General features: G+C 33.7%; 1 protein-coding gene across 9 annotated transcripts; it reads right to left on the bottom strand.

The window, feature by feature from the left end:
• Nucleotides 1-445: 445 nt before the first annotated feature.
• Nucleotides 446-10275, bottom strand: LOC8259035 (1-phosphatidylinositol-3-phosphate 5-kinase FAB1A). Of its 9 annotated transcripts, none has more exons than XM_025156830.2 (13): nt 10133-10275; nt 9666-9792; nt 8438-9185; nt 7370-8107; nt 6660-6813; nt 6131-6475; nt 4569-5450; nt 4134-4465; nt 3861-3984; nt 3601-3774; nt 2024-3526; nt 1377-1643; nt 446-1013 (listed from the first exon to the last, which is right to left on the bottom strand). In XM_025156830.2, exons 3-13 carry the CDS (start codon nt 9055-9057, stop codon nt 687-689), a joined length of 5466 nt encoding a protein of 1821 aa, XP_025012598.2. In that variant the 5' UTR covers nt 9058-9185; nt 9666-9792; nt 10133-10275; the 3' UTR covers nt 446-686. The 9 variants fall into 9 exon arrangements, with proteins under 9 accessions (XP_025012598.2, XP_048227866.1, XP_048227867.1 ...); XM_048371909.1 differs by having other exon boundaries at nt 8438-9120; XM_048371910.1 differs by having other exon boundaries at nt 9717-9792.
• Between the last annotated feature and the right edge of the window lie 3716 nt (nt 10276-13991).

Genomic DNA, 13991 nt, shown 5'->3' with positions numbered 1-13991 from the left:
TGTGTTGGCATAATGTGTGATGTTGCACCGATCAGAGAAAGTTATGTTGAACCTGTACATGTCATCAACTATAGCAACAAATCTTCATGTAGACAGATAGTTGATTTTGCAGGAAAGCTTTGCTGACTGCAATAGCTTGGCACCCAAGTATAGCAGAATTCTCTTTTATTGTAGGAAATAGCAATTTAAACCGCGAATCAAGCTTTCAAACACAATGCGATGTATCAAACGGCTGCTTCTTTTAAATTGTGGCGTACCATCCTTGAAGTTACGAATTGAACACAACCCTCTAGACTGAGCCCAAAGTAAATAGCTAAGCTTAAGGATCAAACAGCAGTCTTTTTACTACGGGAGAATTTACCTTTTATGATAATTTGTAGCTGGCGTCAGCTATAGCCCGTGGGAATTCGAAAAATAAATTGTTTAGATACAAAATAGGAAAGAGTAAAGGGAAAAAAAAAGTGGTCATTGAGAATACGTCCTTGAAAAACTAAAGGCACCGTAAGAGCCTTTTCCTGCTTATGAAGGGGAAATAAAAATAACATTATATATCAAGCTGATATAATGCGTAGCCTGCCAAAAATTACAACAGGGGAGGGGGAAAAATGGGTGGAAGAGCAGAAAAGGGGAGGGAAATTGAAATTGAACTTACGTCTTGACATGTACAAGCAAAAGGTTTTGAAGTGTCAATCAACAGAGGCTCCACCTTGCAAGTTTTCCTCACAAAGATCTGATTGGGACCCATTGGGGATGATTGTAGGAGGAGACCACTGATCTGGCACCATAAGAAAATATGCAGTCATAGCTTTCCTGAATCGTTTCTTGTACTGCTGGGGTGAGATCACAGTTGGAGTTGTGTTCTTAGATCCGCCAAGGATACCTGAGGCCTTCACCCACGTCTCAAGGTGCTTGTCCCATGTATACTGCCTCATAAAATCAATTATTCCTACAACTAGCTCATGCCTTTTTTCGTCCACGCCAACCAACAGTGAGTAATCCATTACGTCAACTGACTGTAAAACATATATAATAAAATCTTATGAAAAAAGAAAAAGATATAGCATATATACGAATTCAGGAAATAGTCAATGCAATATCACATGGGATTCATGTATGACAATTCTGATGCAGTCTAAAAGTAAATTGTTAAATAATATTTTACCCGAATTTTCCCTTTAAACTAGAATAAAATTGGGACATTGATGGCGTCATAATAATAAATGATATACCAATTTCCTTCCTAGAATTTAAACTACCCATTAAATTTTGCCACATTCTAGTGTCAAGGGCATAGGACTAGAGAAAAACTAGCGAAATGACATCATTATTTGTGAAGGTGCAAGTCCAGAAACGTTTTCAATTTATTTCCAACTTACAGCAAGAAATGAAGTATCGTTCCAGACAGCCCTTTCTAGCAGCCGCTTTGCCTTGTTTCCTACAAAAATTGGAGAAGTGGGCATTGTTTCAATCAAATTCTGGTCCAACAGAACTTTATTGCTCCCACTTGTATCTGCATTATATCGCGATCGAGAAGATCCTTTCAGGTCATAAAGCCGTACAACATTTCGCCTGAACAGAAGATTCTCCATTACCAAAACATCCATTTTTGATTCTTTCCCTCCTTTGAGGTGCTTTGATGAAACCTTCACAAAAAACAACAGAATAAAAACCAAATTGTACATCAATAATGAGAGAAAGCCGGACAGTATGCTGAAAATTATAGCCTGATAAGAATGAAAAGATAAAAAGAATTCACTGACATACATCCTATTGACTTTTTCTCAGCATTGACAAGAGTCTCCTCCACATAGAAGACTCTTTTAGCTTTCAATACCATGGCATACATGATTAGAATCTCCTATTCAAAACATAAAAAAAGAAGACTCCAGTGACTGTTCGTAAAAGGAATAGGCTGAAAAAAAAATTCTGAACACTTGGATCCATGTTCTTATAGTCTATAACCTGGCCTGAAAATGATTGCAAGGTAGGTTTTTAAAGAAAAAGTGAAAGAAACAACTAATACCTGATAAATACCGAGTATCTTTGCCAGGCAAGTTGGACTGCCAGTACTGATTGAATCAGATAAATACTTGAAGTATGCTGGTCCAAATTTAATGAATGATTCCAGCTCCGTCTTAGTAACCTGCTTGATAATAAATCGATCATCCAAAGTCTTTGCAAAGAAAACATTGCTCTTGCCGCCCTGGGCCCCCCACTTCTTGCAGCGACTAAGAGATCGTATGAAATCTAGCTCAGAAGGGCAAGAAATTTTCCTCAATGCCTCAAACCGCTTTGCATAATAACAAGTCACCACATACTTCACTTTACCTTGGAGACTATCATCTGTAAAAGAAACTCTGGCATGTAAATCCTTAGTATACAGCAGAGGATCTAAAACCTGAGAGCCTCGGGACCCAGGTATAGACAAGATGCTTTCTTCTATAGACCCAAGACTTCTGTAAATATCAGAAGCCGATTCATCAAAAGAGTTGAATGATAGTAAATTCACAGAATCAAAAAGTGGCAATGAAGAACTCGTGGAATCTCCAATATCTCTTGGTTTCTCACATTCAGACATCAGTTGGCGATAATCTGATGAATAAAGTGCATATGCTATAATGCTTGTGGGTTCATCATCATAAACAGGAATAATAGTGTCATTAATACTGACAGGCAGAAGCAACCTAGCACCACTCTGTCGTTCCAACTCCCTGAAAAGTAAAACATAGACGGGATTGTGCTCGCTAATATTAAGTTTTTGAACATTCAATGAAGAAGTCCATTTGAATGAGCTATGGATATTAGGAAATGACATGCCCGCCAGACTTGAATTTTCTACTTTTTTGGTCTTTGCGGTTAAAGCAGATCCAGGAAGATGAGCTTTCTCAATTCCACCTTTATCAGCCACACAGTTTTCCAGACCTGAATTTGCATGAACTGTGTTTAATGCAGTTGGATCAGGAGAAGAGAGGACATTTTCTTTACGTACCATGTTTACCAGATGATTTTTTCCAGTCCATGCTGCATCAAGAGTGTCAGATAAATTATCCATAACAGGAAACTCTCCCTCCGAAAAGGCTCTTCGCACAACTTTTCCAGATTCATGAGGGTCATTTTTCTCATTGATATTTGCACTAGAAGAAAGAGAACGCTCAGCCTCTTTCCTCAGATTCAGGTCCACAACCAAGTTCTTTGTTTCATGCACTCTGACCAGCTGGCTGTTATTGCTATCATTTCCTCCCCGAATAGGATGTACTTCTGACTTTGTATCCTTATTAGGCTTAAGAGGTATATCCATCTCAACAAGGTCCTCAACAGAATTTACGCTTTTCTCCTTGACTTTAGGAACAAAACTCTTTGGACTTTCCTGGGGACTGATATTCCTTAAACTGCCCGCATTAATCAGAAGTTGGTCCCAAACATAAGAATGGAAAAGTATCTGCCTCTGTAATTTATTGATATCCAGAATATCAACCACAGGTTGGCCATTTTTCATGTCTTTAGACAACACATCCCAAAAAGAATCCTAAAAGCACAAACAATTTCAATCAGTAACCAGCTAAAGAAAAAACTTCCTCTAATAGGGTTGGGGGGAGCTACCTCAAATTGTTCTTTCTCCTTCTGTAGCATCCCTTCAAGTTCCGCAATACGAAGTCTTGATAATTCAGATGCTTTCAAGTCACCATTCTGAGACCCTGCACCTAATATTTTCTCTGAGATCCTCTGAAGAGCATTTTGCACTTCTTTAAATAGGAGTTCTGCCCTTTGGTGTACCTGTTAAACAACATCAATATTCTTGTACAAGAACTGACAAACATAAGCTTTCTGCTAAACTCGAATAATGTTAACAACTGCCGCACCTCATTTGCTTCATTTTGAATCCATTCCTGATCATCATAGTTAAATTTAATTTTCGATGGAGGAAGACTAACAGAATAAACATGAATTGAAGCATAGCGAAAGCAAGCAACCATCCTCCCAAATCTGCTCATGTTTAAAGAACTCCATAAGTAAAATGCAAATCTTTTTATCAGCTAGATTTGGCCACATACGAAAGGAGAAGAGGAAAACTCCTCTTTAAGCATGTCTACACTTATAAGGGCCACGTAAACAGAGAGAGAGAGAGACCATACCCGTAGAATCTAAGACAGTCCCTTTGAAGTGAATGACCACAGCTTGCAACCCTGCTTGCAGCTGCATGATTTGAAAAGCTAAGTTCCAAAAACTTCCCAAAAGACAAACCCCAGGCAGCATCAGACATCACAACCCTACGGGTGGCTGGGGGAAAGCCGTTGATTCGTGGACATCGCAGGCACCTGTGCCACATCCAGATTTTTCCTTCACGCTCCCCTGGTAAAAGAAACTCCGGTAGTTTCTTAACAGATATTGTTAGGCTGCCTTGCCGATGAGTATAGCAATAAACATGTGCTTCTGAAGGCATCTCACATGAACAACAGCGATAGTTCTAGTAAAGAGATAAGTTTACTCAAAATCAAATCACTATTATAGGGTTTAGAAGCAACTATTTCAAAGTAAATTATGTTTAAGAACAGAGATATTTTAGTTACCTGATCAAAAAGATGATCTCGCAAAAAACGTCCCAGAGGCTTATCAAAGCTCCCATAGTATTTAATTCGAAAAAGATGGGCCCGTTCACACACAGTTCCTTTCCACACACATCGTGTAGATAAAGACACCAAGATGCTCTGATGGTCCGAAGGTGAAGGAGGAAACTCCTCCTTTGAGGATCCAATCTCCTCAAGACTGTTATCAACTTGCTTTGCAGCCAAATCTTTTCCATCAGGATGACTACTATTGGCACCTTCTTCCAATTCCATTGAGGTTCCAACAGACCTATGAACCAAAGGATCATTAAAACCAGCTTTCTCGGTGTTTGTTTTCTTGCTTTGACAGGAGTTTGCAGCTTCCATCTTAACATCCTTCCTAAAGACATCATCTGAGGAGAGGTTGTTATGGCAAGGGCCCAAGATATTATGCCCTAAAGAAGACAAAGTCAAGAAACCAGTGTTTTCAGTTGTCTTAGATGCTGTGTTTCTGCACTCAGTCTCAGAAGATGGAGTTTTAGACAGGCAAGTAGAATCATCAGCACCTCCTGAGTTGCACGCTGGCTCAAAATTGGTAGGTGAGGCCATTTCTGAGATTACCCCTGCATTTGATTTCTGTACTTCATTTGTAGGTTCGAAACCTGAAGGCTTTCCAGTTCCCTGGACACTAAAACCAGGTATGGTGGAAATGGACCTGTCAATGCTTGATGGTTTATCAGGCAATGCAACTGCTATTGAAGATGTCAAAGGGAGCTGTGGAAGTGAAGCACCTTCATCAGCCAGAAAAGATGTCTCTAGTGCCAAGTGATATGCTGCAAAAACTCCATATTGGACCACATGTTTCACCTTCTTCAACTCATCTCCATGGGCACCCCTGAGCAAAATCTGAGGAAAGGAACAGCTAAATAAATTAGCAAGTCATCTAGATTTTGCGTCACAAGATGCACCCTGCCATTGCAGTCCCTGAGAAAGTTTAAATAAGAAAAAAGGCACTCTACAGTTAACTTGTCACAGTTAGGGCCTGTTTGGCATTGTTCTTGCTGATGAAAAAAGCACTACCTTTAAAATGTAGATTAAGGTCACTAAAATTTGTTTCTAAAGCAAATTTGACATATTAGGATCATAAAAGCTCCAAAACAGCAGCATGTAATTGTTTTTTCTAGAAGCATCTAAGAGGGTGCTTTTTGAAAAAAAACAGGTTCCAACAGCAATCCCTGATAGGGCCCTATTCCAGCAGCACAATAATATATAAGGAACGCATGCATTCCAAGGTCCAAGAAAGGAGCAATGCCGTACGATTTAATTAGCTGAATGATGTAACTTATTAATCTATTTGCAAATTGCTTCCCTTCTCTCTGCTACATTATGCTTCTCATTTGAAGCATCCATTTTCTTTTCCAAGAAGACAGCCAAAATGGAACCACAAGGAAAAGTCCGTAGCCACAATGAATCAAGGAACCAAAAAAGATAATAGGCTGTGGACCAGACAATAAGTGGCAATGATGGCATTACAAGTCATACAACTTAATCTTGCGTATTTACTTGGTGTAGAATGCAAAACTTACAGTATAACCTAAAGGCTTTGGGCAACCCTCAAAGAACATCAGGGTCTTGGTTAATTTCTTCCCACCTTGCCCCGCACTGCCATGCTCCTCAAGAAATTTCTCCACATGGAACAAGTCACAATACCCCAATTTCTGCGAATTGAGGTGATCAATTGAAGGGACTATATGTGCACCAGTACACCGGGCTATTCGCTCTAAAAGTGACTTCTTAATATTTAGAACAAGTGAAATGTCCTTTGCAAGGAGGTATTCTTGAGCATATCTGGAAACTGACTTCTCCACCAAGAGAACATTAGGGTGATGAGCATCAATTTTAGTAACTGCCATCTTCAAATGGTCCATTTCCTGAAAAAGCAGAAAAGTAAAGTGCCCCATAAAATCAAGTACCAAATCCTATCATTTGATGAAATGCAAGAACTTATGTGATGAAATAAATGGGTCATGGGCATAAATCCCTCACTGGAAACCTTAAAAATCAAGATGCTTCAGTACAATCACAATACAAAAGGAGAAGTTAGATAGTTATAACCTGTTGTAACAGAGTATCAACACTTGACAAATGGTTAGAAACACGCTGATACTCCAGAGCTCCTCCAAGGATTAGAAAACGTGGTTTATCTATTTTTGACATCATTCGCCGATGAGCAACGTTTTTCTTACAAACAACTCCTTTAACCACCATGCTAGAGAAAAAAATAATCAAAATCCCGTTAGTGTGATGAGATATTAGATACCGGTAAGAAAATGTTGACTAAACAGATTCAAAGCAAGCTAGCAAAAACCTTCCCCATTTAATTCTGCCCTACCTAGATTATATGTTCTGCTAGAACAGATATTTTATCCCGTGACACTCAAATTGAGAGGGAAAAACCTCTTTTTCTTCTTTTCAAACTTGTTAGATCCCACATAAAATCTGCCATGTCAGTAATCAAAATCTAAATAACCTCCCGTGACAGCATAGTTCATGCAAAATAACTGGGACCATATCTATAGTCAAATACACAAGAAAACATTTAAAGCATCCTTCTAAGACAATCAGTTTGATCCCAAAAAAAAAGAAATCAACTAGAGAGGGAGAGCATTGGTCTGCAGCCTCCAGTTGTTTTGCCAAAAACTACAATGACTAGAATTTTGAATGGCACTGCAACCAAAAATATGCCAAAAGGGCGACATATATTCTTGCATCATTATGTTAATGTACCCAATTATACACAAACCTTTCAACTTTTTCAACTTTACCTCTCACTGCGATGCCCACAAGCTATGCATTTAACCTTCACATATCCACCAGGATCCATGCCTCCACCTTTGCTCGTATCCGGCTTAAGAAGTGTTGCAGCTTCCCAGGATAAAGATGTGATGATCTCCAACCAACTCTCTTTGTCATCTTCATCACCCACAGTTAGGTTTTCAACTTGCAAAAGCTGTGCAACCAAAGCTCTAAAATGCCCTTCAACCACATTCTTCATGGCCTTTCTGTGGTCTTCACTTGATTTATCCTTACAACGATACTCCCCATTACCAAAGCTGTTTGAAGGGCGTAAGTATCCCCACTCCCCGGTAGCAGCTTCGTCATCCTCATCATCATCAAATAAAACAGCTTCTCTCTCATCCTCCTCATCTTCTGGTTCTGGAGGAAGCCAGAGTAGCCCATTGTTCTCAAAATCAACAGGTTCAGCATCAGCAGCATCCACATCATATACAGGAGATTCACACTCATCATCCTCATGTCCATAAGCTTCTTCCCCATCATTCTTAATTTTGTCCACTCCCTGTGTATAAAAATTCTCTGGCGACGGCAGGCTACATGTTCCTGTTGCATCAATTTGATCTCCACCATTAATCATTTCATGTGGTCCATACATGTGCTCAATTTCATCAAAAGTGACAGGCCCATAGTAGACATCAGCATGAGAGAAATGCTTGGTTCCTGAAACTGAACGATAAAGACCATATACATCGTCCTCATCATCACTCCTGGAACAGAAAAATAAAAAAAGATATAAGTTACATTTTAATAATGAAAAAGCATTTAAACATGGTAATATGAGTTTAAATGATTACACTTAAATATCACAATCAAAACAAACCTTCTGATATGTGGATGCATCAACAGCTCAAGATAACTAATAATGTAATATCTTAAATAGAAGGTATCAGGCACTAGAAAAATTCTCTTTTTCAATCTTTCGTCCTTTTGGTTACACAAACTCTAAATAAAGAGTTCATAGAAGAATAGCTCACTTGCATGCACTGCTTGGGATACTAAGGAATAAAACTCAAACACGAAAAGATTAAAACAATTACCTGTTCATGCAATACCCTAACTTGTCCGCAGATGAATGTAATGCAGCTGCAGTAGTGTCTGTAGACCTTCCGCATGTTGCATTTTCTTGTTCAATTGCAGTTGGATCCATTTGAGCTGATTGTTGAGGACTGAGAGCAGAGCTATATGGCACCCTCTGGTAAGCACCAGTGGAGTACGGTGTTGAACCAACAGTGCTATCGCTACTATTACAGGTGCAGCTGGACTTGGTGCTGACCAAGCTTGTCGCAGATGGTGATGGACTGAGCACAGGGCTACCCATATTGGTCCCGTTGTCAGGAGCTGCTGTCCCGTGTTGCCATTGCTTAAAGCAATAGTTACAAACCCTGATCCTCTCCCAATCTTCACCACCATTCCTCGGGTCATCAGATGGAGCAGGAATTGAGCTTGCTGTACACTTGGCACAAAAAACTCGACCACAAAGTCTGCAGTGATGCCTACGATTAAATACAGTGAACTGCGAGTCACACTCGTAGCATACTCTACAACTATGATCGGGCATCCAAAAGTCCCTCGACACATTCGTTGATTCACTCCTCCTAGGAATCCAGGACTTCACTATATCAACAAAATCAGATATTTTATTGTCAGGGGTGCCCATCGACAGCAATCCCACCTAATCCCCAACCTCATTGTGAAAGACTCATTTGCTATAGCCTCACTCCTGCACCACAAAACAAATTCTCCCGAGTTGATCTCTCCAATTTCCCCCTGGTGAGGGTGGAAACCCTAATACAAATCAAAGGAATGTAACACAACCAAAATTTCCATTTCCAAACTCAATTCTCACAAAATGCATTGACAATAGAACTCCATAAGCATAATGGCCTTATTTTGAGAAAAATCATGTGCAAGAGTTCAATTGAATAAAATGGCTGCAAAAAATCATGGTAAACTATATGTGATTTCATTTCACTTCGTTAAGTTTTTTTAAATATTGAAATAACTGAATTCTAGCAATAATGAATAAAATTCAACCGAATTGAAATCGTTCATTTTTGCACCAAACACACGCAAAGAGCTATTTTAATAAATTTCAAATTTGTTTAACTAAAAGCTTGCTCTATTCACAACTTAATCCACAGCTACTGTGAAAAAAATTAATTAAAACCTAAAATTCTCATGAAGCATAAGAGTTTTATTTCATGGCTATTCGTTGCATGCAACAGTAAAACAATTACAAACTCAAAACATCATTCTGCAACTAACCCGCAATTATTGCAGCAGCAGCGACGACAACGACAACCCTAGAATTGTTACCTGCCTTCAACGAAACGATGCAGTATTATTAACTAGCGCAGTGTTTTGGAGGAATTCCTCAAAATCCAAACCAAAGCTGAAACAACAAAAACCAAACACTCTCACATATCAACCATTGAGGAAAAAAAGAAACAGTCAAGACATCAACTAGCCACCATTCGGAACCCCATGAATTCCAAAACAGCCACACAAATTTCAAATTGCGTAGAATTCCTGATTCCGTATATTCCACGAACAAACAAAATATCGAATCTGAGTTTTCATTTTCCTTTGCCTTTTAAAATCGATAAATGAATACGTGCGTTTTGAATGTACAAATAAAACAAAAATTTGTGATTATATATAAGCAAAGAAATGAAGAGAGAAACAGAAAAGGAATTAAAAAAAAATAAAAAAGGGTTAACAACAACATGCACCTGTCAATATTAGAACCAGCGAAGTTTTTCTTTTTCAAAATTGTTATGGGATAAAAAAGATTAGATAATAGATTCACGAAATTTATATGGCTATTAGTGGAAATTTCTTCCTCCCTCACTTCCTTTTTATATTTTATTTATTGTTTCTTTCTTGCTTTCCTTCTTTGTTTGTTTGTTTGTTTCCTGTGCACGTAAATAAATAAATATATAAAATCTCATTTTACTCCAACCGCATGTGGGAATTTGTTATAATATTATTATTAGTTATTTTGCAGAGATTCGCTGAAATTGACCGCTTGTTCGGATTTGATTTGCCCCAATATTAATGTTCAGATTAAAATGGGTCCAACTTTGTTTTTTATTTATATTATTATTATTATTATTAATTTGTAAAAACTTAATGCTTTTGTTGATAAAATAACGGGTTACGTGTATTGCTGCAACTAACCCATCACATGCATCTTGAGTTCTAATGCTCTAGAAATTTAATACCACGCGGAATTGAGGCTGCGGTCCGGTCCGGTCCGGTCCAATTGCATGTTTGGACTCCTATGCACTTTTAATCCTTAGTTAAGCTTGTGAATAAAATTAAAATCTATAGTACGATCACGTGGGCTAAATTGATGTACGTAATCTTTCTTTTATGTCATTCGTACGCAAATGTCGAATCCATGTTGCTATTTATTTTATTTTTTTTTAGCAAAATCCATCTTCCTAATTATGAATTAGGGTTGCTAAACAACATGAATAAAAGTTATTAATGCAATGGGATTTAATTAATCGTAAAACAATTCGATTTAATGTATTTTTTGTTAGATCCATGTGTTATTTTTAGAGCCGTGTGATATACTAAATAAATAAATAAATAATCTATACGATTTTTTTATCCAATAATTGAATGAGATAGAAATAGGTGTTTCACCCATTATATTAGAGAATGTACAATTTAAAACTAGCTAAATTAACTTTTAAAAAGTCTAATTACTTAAAAGATAAGACTCTTTTTACTGTTTAAATAAATAAAATTTGTTAATTTATTTACTTAATATATATTTTACTATATTACATTGTTTGATTTTATGTGCATTAAATTAAGTAGCAATTTTAATACTATATAAATTAACATATCAATATACTTAATATTACTATATTTTTAGAACTTTAATTTTATTACATAATTAAAAATTTAATTTATTATTGAATATAATATTAATAATATAATTTAAGATATTATTTTCTATATTAGAATTACTATCTAATTATAAAACTAATTTATTAGTTAATATAATATTAAAATATAATTAATATATTATCTTTAGTATAGATTTAGTATTATTATCTGATTTAAAAATTATTTATTAGTTAATATAATATTATAATATAATTAATATGCTATTTTTTAGAATTAGAGTCAATTTTTAATTATAATATAATTTATAATTAATAAATTAATAAAAAAATTATAAAATTACATATAAGTTTGAATCTCATGTGTCAAGAATAAATACAAATGTCAAAATAAAAATTTTATGTGTTAAAAATTAAATATACATATCAAAAAAAATTTAGGTTTCATAAATTAATAATATATATATATATATATATATATATAGAGAGAGAGAGAGAGAGAGAGATAACATATTAATATCTCAAAAATTTATTAATTTATATTTATATGGGCTTACAAAAATTCTCATAATATTGTATCCTATAATTTTAACAAATTATTAACTTAATATATTGCATTAATAAACAACATAACAGTTGCTTTGTTGTTTCCTATTGCTGTCTATTTTTTCTTATTTTTATTAAAATTTACTTATATATATATATATATTAATTTTTAAAATTTTAAGTTTTTGTGACACGTGTGTTTAATTTTTAATATAAAATATTTTTTATTTTAATATGTGTATTTATTTTTGACATATGAGATTCAAGTTGATGTGTAATTTTGTAATTTTTTATTAATTTATTTATTAATAAGTTACATTCCTAATTAAATACTGACTTTAATCCTAAAAAATAGGATGTTAATTATATTTTAATATTATATTAACTAATCAATAATTTTTTAATCAGATAATAATACTAATTCTATCATAAGAAATAACATATTAATTATATTTTAATATTATATTAACTATAATTGGATAATAATTATAATTCTAGAAAATAATATCTAAAATAATATTTTTAATATTATATAAATTTTTAATGTAAAAAATAGTAATATCAATTATATTAATAGTATTAGTTCATATAATACTATAATTAATTAATAAATATTTTTAGAATATTTTTATATTATTGCACTAATAAAATTATAAAATTATAGAAAAATTAAAAAGAATATCTAAAAGTAGTTAGTTTACTATTATTTTTAAAATACTAGTAATTAATATTAAATATTAAAAAATTTATTAGCTTATATCTATTAACTTGATTTTATAATTGAAATAATAATAACGGTCATGCAATGCATGAATAAACAATTAGTTATTTTTTAAATCAATAATAGTTTTTTTATTTTATATTAATTGGTTTTAATAAATATACATTAGCATATCTTTTGAGAAATTTTGTGTTCTTCTATTATGAAGGTGTTTTGAATATCGTTATTAATTATAAAGGTGTTGAACTTTCTATTTTATGAAAATAAAATAAGAAATCTCATTAAACATTCAACACAATCGGAGTCGTCGGAATGGTTTAATACTACAAAATAAAAAATTCTTGTTGTTGTATTTCAATATAATATTCTACCAATACATTTGATAATATTTAAGAATATATTTCTTTATATGTAAATAATATTTATTTATTTTTTTATATTAATATATTTATTTATTTTTATTGGTAAAATATTTATATTTATTTTATCAAAAAACAGTTGGAGTATCAAAAATATTACTTAAAGTAAATAATAAGAGGGATGGATATCCTTTTGTCCATTTTATACTGTACTTGGACTTGGCAAATAGGGAAAGAAAACTCTTCATGGAATTGTCAAGGAAATGGAAAGTTCGGACAACAGAAAGCAATAAACAGTCAGCAAGAAGTTAATAAATTATGTCATCTGCCAGCAGAATTTACTCTTTGCTAACCACGTATTCTTGCCATGTGACTTCTTGGTGTGTGATTTACCATAAAGAATAACGTATTTTACTGTATTAATTATCTAGAAAAAAACCCCTTTCTTCCTTGGTTTTAAATTATAATATACTTTAATTATTAGTCAAATAATCAATAGTAATAATGTTCACCATTCATTAATATAAATATTATCATCTTAAATTAAATCTCAATTTTTTTTTTGCTTAGAAATTTATTAATTTTGATTTAAATGAATTTTTGATAGATATTTTTACTCATATATCAATATTATGGATAAGATGACAAGTATAATAAAATTAATGTGAATAATTGATAGTTGAAGTTTCTGAGAAAGGTAATTTAAAAAAAAAAAAGTAGTAAAAGTTAATAATGTCAGCTATGAAAAGAATATATTTCTTAATCTTTATTGGAATGGAAAGAGTATGTAATTTGATGTTTTTATCAAAATTTATCGTTGATATATTATTTTATCAAATTAAATTATAAATTAAAAAATCCATACCAATTTTAATTTTTCAACAAATTTAACACCTGAAGAAAAGTTAATATGGCAGTTTTTAATAAAAAAAACATATCAATATATAAACTTGGCTTAGTACTTTTAAATTATGTTTTTCAAATATGATAAATTATATTTATTTTTTCTATCTATATTTTTCTTAAATTTAAATCTGAAATATATCTAAACAATTTAAACAAAACACACTATTTGCATCATTTCAAAAAAAAAAAAAGGGGTTAT

The sequence above is a fragment of the Ricinus communis genome, chromosome 3, assembly GCF_019578655.1.
Source record: "Ricinus communis isolate WT05 ecotype wild-type chromosome 3, ASM1957865v1, whole genome shotgun sequence".
In the NCBI taxonomy this organism is placed as follows: Eukaryota; Viridiplantae; Streptophyta; class Magnoliopsida; order Malpighiales; family Euphorbiaceae; genus Ricinus; species Ricinus communis.
The sequence above is the reverse complement of the archived record's forward strand: the minus strand, read 5'-3'. Positions and strand labels throughout refer to the sequence as shown.